This window comes from Aptenodytes forsteri, unplaced genomic scaffold (assembly GCF_000699145.1).
Source record: "Aptenodytes forsteri isolate BGI_AS27 unplaced genomic scaffold, ASM69914v1 Scaffold234, whole genome shotgun sequence".
Taxonomy (NCBI): Eukaryota; Metazoa; Chordata; class Aves; order Sphenisciformes; family Spheniscidae; genus Aptenodytes; species Aptenodytes forsteri.
In genome coordinates, this window is record NW_008794006.1 from 405,001 (window position 1) to 412,077 (window position 7,077).

The 7,077-nt window shown below is 40.6% G+C and overlaps 1 protein-coding gene across 1 annotated transcript in view; it reads left to right on the forward strand.

Annotated features, from left to right (window-relative positions):
• Positions 1–679: 679 nt before the first annotated feature.
• The window catches only part of ICE1 (interactor of little elongation complex ELL subunit 1), a 38,435-nt gene continuing 32,037 nt past the window's right edge, over positions 680–7,077 (forward strand). Inside the window, exons 1-5 of the mRNA XM_009289795.2 lie at positions 680–735; positions 2,336–2,370; positions 2,817–2,835; positions 3,600–3,711; positions 4,741–4,817. Of these exons, the coding sequence (XP_009288070.1) occupies positions 722–735; positions 2,336–2,370; positions 2,817–2,835; positions 3,600–3,711; positions 4,741–4,817 (257 nt within the window). The 5' untranslated portion in view covers positions 680–721. The remainder of the gene's footprint in view (positions 736–2,335; positions 2,371–2,816; positions 2,836–3,599; positions 3,712–4,740; positions 4,818–7,077) is intronic.

Sequence of the window (7,077 nt, forward strand, 5' to 3'; positions counted from 1 at the left end):
GGGCTCTGTAAAAGGAGCAGCCGTGGCGAGCTTCAGCCGGGCGAAATGCGGCAGAGTAGCTCGTGTCTCCGCGGCGTGCCTAAGCGGGATCCGCTAGTGAGTTTCTAGGCGTATCCTTTTGAGTTTGCTTCGGTGCAGTGGAAGGAGTGTCATCGTTCACCTCCTTTCTGCAGTAATTTAACTAAGGTATAACGCTTTGGGCAGTGTTTGTTTCCCCTTTAAATGGGGGGAAGGCCCCGCTGAGAGTTCAGAGGGCGGAGGAGGCCTTCGGACACCCTTAGAATGAGTGTGGATTGAGAATCTGGGAAATCCGTAGGCTCAGATGAGCTAGATGCTGTTTATCGGTAATATTCTGCTAAAGCTTAATTTGATTTTGAGAGAAAAAGCTGCGGGGATTTTAGTGCATAATCTACTGCAAAGGCAAAGTTTGAAGAGCTTTTGTTGCAAAGCGTCATCTAAGCATGCAGATCTTCTTGTGGAGCCTGCGTTTTCTATACGTATTTGTATGAATATATTTTTGGTGAATTACTAACTTGTTCACTAAGAGCACTGAAAAAAAGAAGACAGATTATTATATTGTGTAGAACATTAGCCATCAGTTTAGGGGTTATTTACAGGGTATAGTACTGGTTTTTGGGGTGAAACTTCTTTACCGACTTGAGATTCTTCCTTACAGAATATAAATGAATATGTAGCCGCGTTAATTGCACTGAAGCAAAAAATGATTGATGGAGAGTAAGTACAATTCCACGAGTGTTTTGTGGTGGTTTTTTTTGGTTTGGTTTGTTTTTTATCGCTCTTAAGTTCTTAAAGCAATGCAGCAAATACGTTTTGTGGAATGTAGATATTTGTTAATGCACAAAACTAAATCCTCCTCAAATGAAAGCAACTTCTTCACAAACAGGTCCTAAATCTAGACTGTAAGACTTATTTAATTTATGCCCTAAAACATCTGTGTGTAATGGTAGTAAAACAGGGCTATTTTGTATAGCTATAATAGCTTATATATTATTATGAATACTAGCAGAAGCAGCTCTTTGAAGAGATTAATCTCATTTTATCTGTTGTGAGGAATATGCTATGAGAACTAAAAGTTGAGCACAGGTGTATACGAACCTTTTCAACAGAATTTAGTCTCAGCATTAACAGCATTAAATGCTGTTGGGATTAAATATCAGAATATAAAAAGTGAGGCTGAACATCAGTCAGAACAGTAAGGTTCTAAAATGCTTCTCATAGTTTGCTTTCTCCTCTGTGATTGCTTCCGCTTCTTCTCAATAACCATCAACATATGATTGCATGGAATAATGTATCGCGATATGTTATGTATGCCTCCGTACTATGGCCTAATATCCTTGCTATGTCTCCTAATTGTAATGGTTTATTTCTCATGTACCCTTTCTCAGATATGTGTTGATCTGGCTTTAGCAAATCTAAATTCCAGTCCTGCATTCTGGTTTCCAAAAAGTATTTGAGAGAGCCCTCACTGTCTTAACTGGGACCCTTTCCTTCAAAGCTCCTTTACTCTGTGTCGATAGATTCCTTTTCCTACCTCCAAACTTTGTGTCCCTCTTCTCTCTGCCAGTGCATACATTTCTTGTGGGAATTACCTCTTCTTTAACTACTTGCAGCTCAGCCCCTTTCTTTTTTGCCTTCCTTGATAACTCTTAACTGTTGCAAGAGAAGGTAATGCAGCCCTCTCCTTATTGGAGTAACTGCCACGGTATTTCTCTTTCCTGTCCTTTCTTCTCTCCATTCTTAAAAACTGTAACATTTGAGGAAAGGAGAGACTATCTTTCCTTGGTGGTGTCCCTGGGCCACTGTACACCTTGGATCAGAGTAAGTGTTACCCTCTAATGGCTGCTAGGAGAAATGTGTAAAGATTAAAGCCTTTTAGGGCCTTTTGAACTATTTTTCTTATGTGTTCTTTCCTAGGAACTTTGTTCTTTCCTAGGAAAACATCCTTTTAAGATTGGGAACTAGGATATGATTTTGTGATTATATGTGTATTTTTTCATTATATGTATATGGTGTTCTTTACCTAAATAATGTTTTTTGTTTGGTTTTTTTTAAAGCTGCAAATAGTTAATGGCTACAAATTCATGTAATTGCCAGTTGGGGTTTTTTTTCTATTATAAAGCAGCCTGATTTGAGGTTTGAAAGGCTTAATGAAGCAAAAGGGTTATATCGATTACTATCAAAAAATGCAAACCAAATCTTACACTTTCTGTATTTATCTATAAAGCGAAAGGAAAGGTATCCTAAGACATGATTGTCAAAATCAGGTGAGAAAATGAGTAATGTCTCTTGGTTTGTTTTTTTTTTCTTCTTGCAGTCGTTTGCTGACAGAGTATCAACAGAAATGCACTGATATCCTTTACTTTTCTATTAGTGTTCTTACATCATTAGTCTATCAACATTTCTTATAAGAGGGCTTGAGGCTTTTTATTTAAGGTTTAAGTTAGGGATGATGCCTCTAGTAAAGAACAGACTGGATAGGCTTTGTAAAGAAGATAGGGCTTTGGAATTAAAACTATCCACTTAAGATCCATCTGTGTCTAATATATGGCTTAATATGGACTACTTGAAACCTGCGTTGCTGAGAATGACTCAAGTTTTTTCATGTAACAGAAGCAGCTCTGCTTATTCACTTCAAATGTATTGAAGTGTTTCAATTAAATGCTTAGTTCTGCAAGTCTTGTGGTTTTTGGGTGGAAGTCTTTATTGGATGTTTCTTTGCAAGTGGCCATTGGATTGAAATATACCTAAGGATGTTTGATAAACTGTTTTTAATTTCTACCTTAACAAGAGATTACAGCTTCAATTTGCTGAACGGTAAGTTTGATTTAAACTGTTTACTAAAGATGCTATGTCTTGGACAGCTTTAGGAGTCTGACGTTGTAACAGCATCAGCCCTGGGTCTAGGCTGAGCTTTTAATATGGTCCTTTCTTTTACCATGCTTCCTAGGCCACAGTTAGCAAAGATACCCTTGATGAGGAGAGAAATCTGTCCTCCTTCTACAATACCTGTGTGAAATTCTTTCCTGGCCCTGTGTTACATAAGAGTCTAAAGTGACCAAGTGGAGATGCCGAGCTCATCTTTTGGTGGTGGTTAAATGTAAGCGTATTTGGGGCAGCCCTATTTATATGAAGCATTTTGTCTTAGAGTTGTGGCTGGGTGCCCTTGCTTACTCTACTTGATTATAGAGGAAGAGGCAGCATATAATCTTTACGGACTCCATCCTGCCTGTTGAAAAATCCTGCAGTTGGACTCTGCTCTTATTTCACAGCGCTATCTATGTAGAGACACGTACTCCTGGCACTTCAGTATAGGCAGCTGGGCAGTACTCCAGTGTGGCACATGCCATCTGCTTGCATCTAGCTTTAGGCTCAGTTTAATGTTTTTAAATCAGATCTTGAATTTTCTTTGAATGTAAAATGTTGGATGGAAAAATGAGAACGCTTAGACTCTTAAAAGCCTTTGGGTATCTCTCACAGCATTTTTCCATAGGGGAAGGCAAAATATTCAGACACTTGCCTGAAAAATCAGAACATTGAGTTTGAAAGCACCCATGTTTTTTGGCAACTTCCTGTTTCAGAGAGATCTCTGCTCTTCGTTGCCAAGTGGAGCAGATGCTACAGAAAATCCTGCCTCTGGAAAAGTGCCAGGAAGAGTTGGGTTCCTTGAAAGCAGAGTTGGAAGAGAAAAAGGTGTGCTTGTAAGGTTTAAATAACTTGCACTTCTTCTGTTGAAGGAAATGTATATATTTAATGATCATCTTAATGAAGCAGGCTTTAACGAGCCCAGTTGTTATTTCCAGCTCATTGGGACAGACAGCTCTGGTTTTAGGTGAAATTAATTAAATGGCAGCAGGTTTCAGATAGGAACTACAAAAGCCTGAACTTTTTGCCTGTGATTGTTGATCAGATTATTTGGGGTTTATTTCCTTATTTAGAAAGGAAGGAGATACATTCAAATTCCTTTGGTTTTCTGTTCTGATCTTATTAGATTACTGAACTCTCTAACTTGTACAACTAAAAAGGTGCAAAGAGGGTCTGTGCAGAATAGGATTTTGCTTCTGTTACCATTTTGTATCTCTGCTTTTACATTATTAGCTACTTGAGTTCATTCCTAATTTCTCTCCCATCCCTTAGCTGAGATTTAGTCTACAGAAGAAAAGCTTTTGACTGTTCAAATCGCCTAAATAGATGTATTTTTCTAGACATTAACTATTATTTCTGCAAAAAATACCCTACCCTCTTTCCTGGTTTTTTTTCATGCCGGTACAAGGTAGGATATTAACATTTGTCTTGTCACTGAACCTAGTTTTTCTTCTATCTTAGAACAGTTTTTTAAATCCTCTTCCATCAGCAAGCGTTAGTAGCTGATGTCCTGATGGCACTTTTTCAGAAAAAGCAGGATTATATGTATGGTGTATAATAGTTGTGCTCTTGACTTCAGCTTTGAGTTCCTATCCAGATAGGTGTTGGAGGCATATACTCAGAAGATAGATGAATAGATATAAATTGATTGGTTGGTTTGTTTGTTATAACTTTTGCCTTTAAAGAAGAAGAATAACCTGACTTTTCAACTTGCTTGTTTCCTCATTGCATAGCCAAAAAAGTATATTCACTGTTTTCATTAGAATAGGTAAAGTGTCTGCCATCTTACACACACACACCCACACACACACCCTCCCCAGTAAGGACATATCTTAACTGTGCTTTCCTTCTCCACAGAGTTCTCTCAAGATTTATCGGGACAGTCAACTGGAATATGTTAAAATTAAAGAAGAAATAGTAAACAGCGATGCTGTGTGAGTGGTGCTTCTTTTTTTCACAACATTTCTTTCTCCCTCTTACCTCTTCCAGAACTTGGTCTTGTACCTTACCTAGTTATGCTTTACATTTTGCTAAATTTTTTATGCTTACGGGTTCTTAGAACAGGGAGTTGATGGAAGAATGGTCCTAAACTTTGTAGCAAACACTCTGGAAGGTAGTATTAGTTTAACTATTATCCTGTCTTGAAGTGGCTTTTGGTGGGTGCTTAGCAAAGGTTTTTAAGAACAGGATAAGATTGGAGAAGCAGCTGTAGTTTCTCCAGTTTTAAGTGGTTCTTAGTCTTGGCTTTTTGTTATTGCCGCCCGTTTCCATTGTGCAGATAAGTCTCTGAGGCTAATATATAAATTATATTGCTGAAGCGATCTGCACTTAAAATCAGTCCTTAAAATAATTGTTTTTAAAGAAACAGCTCAGCAGGCCCTGAACTGTCCACCATGTTTGGAAATGGTCAGGAGGGATTTGGCACCAAAAAATGCAGAAGCCATTTTTGCTGCCATAGCACAGAATATTGTGAAGCTGTGCCTTGATAATTCCCAAAGCTTGTTCTTCCAGTAACCAGTCACTCAAGGGCTTCCTTGCCTGGAGCGTGTGTGTGTGTTATCATGTCTTACAGCTCTTGATGGACTCTCTAATGAATTCGTCTAATTGCTTTTTAACCTGTTACACTCCTAGCCTCTAAATCACCTGTATCAGGGAACTGTGACTTCTCAGTATTGTATGGAAAGGTACTTATGCTCTCAAAAGAGAACCAGCTAATATACAGCTGAATGTTGTGAGTTTGTAGTTGTGGTTGTTTTTCTCAACGTGCATCACTTTGCATTTATCAACACCAATGATTGCTCTCTAGTAGCTTGAAATTCTAAGATCCTTCTGCTGTTTTTTGTAGTCAGCTTTTATTTCTGATGTGTTCCAGCGCACATCCCAATGAGACTCCCACTGGTGACTCCTTACTTCCTTCCTTGTAAACTGGCTATAACTTTTAACTTTGGTGTTCCTAAGCTATTTTGGTGTTAACAGCAGGTCGAGGGAGGTGATCTTTCCCCTCTACTCAGCACTGGTGAGGCCACACCTGGAGTACTGCATCCAGTTCTGGGCTCCTCTGTACAAGAGAGACATGGACATGCTGGAGTGAGTCCAATGAAGGGCCACGGAGATGATCAAGGGACTGAACCATCTCTCAAATGAGATACCCTAGTATCTTTACATGGCTTGTGAAACATATGGTACTCATAAGCACAGCAGCAAGCCGCTATCATCCAAAAGATTGTACAAGCAGACTAGCATTGTTGTCACTTCTTCTGCCAGACTGCACTTATTTCACATATAGGTACTCTATGTCCTGTGAGCTTAAAGGAATCTTCAGCACATCATCCTATCTAAGAGCAGCAGAGAGGAGCTACCCCATTGCTAACTGCATCTTAAGAGGGAACCAACCACCCTAATGTGCTGGCCATATACTGTGTCAATATAGATATACCGCCTATCTCCTATCTGTCACTCATATCTTCAAGAAGGAGGAGCCAGGAAGCTACAGGCCAGTCAGCTTCACCTTGATCCCTGGGATGGTGGTGATGGAGCAGCTCATCCTGGAACCCTCTTCCAGGCACATGAAGGACAAGAAACTCCTCAGGAGTAGTCAGTATGGCTTCATGAAGGGGAAGTCATGCTTGACTGACTTGATAAACTTCTACGATGAACAGATGTGCCTGGTAGATGAGGGGAGAGCAGTGGCTAGTGTCTGCCAGGCCTTCAGTAAGGTCTCTGACAGTGTCTCTCATAAGAGCCTCATAGCCCCTCAAGCTGTTGCTGTAGGTGCTGGATGAGCAGACAGCGAGGTGGATTGAAAACTGGCTGAATGGCCGGGCCCTAAGGGTGGTGACGAGCGGCGCAAAGTCTAGTTGGAGGCTGGTAACTAGCAGTGTACCCTGGGGGGAGAGGAGGAGGAGGAGGACCACATACTGGGTCCAGTCCTGTTTAACATCTTTGTTAGTGATCTGCACAGTGGGGCAGAGCGTACCCTCAGCGAGTTTGCCAATGACACAAAGTTGGGAGGAGTGGCTGATAGGCCAGAGGGGCATGCTGCCATCCAGCGTGAGCTTGACAGGCTAGAGAAATGGGCTGACAGAAACCTCATGAAGTTCAGCAAGGAGAAGTGCAAAGTCCCGCACCTGGTGAGGAACAACCCCACACACCAGTAGATGCTGGGGGCCACCCAGCTGGAAAGCAGCTTGGCAG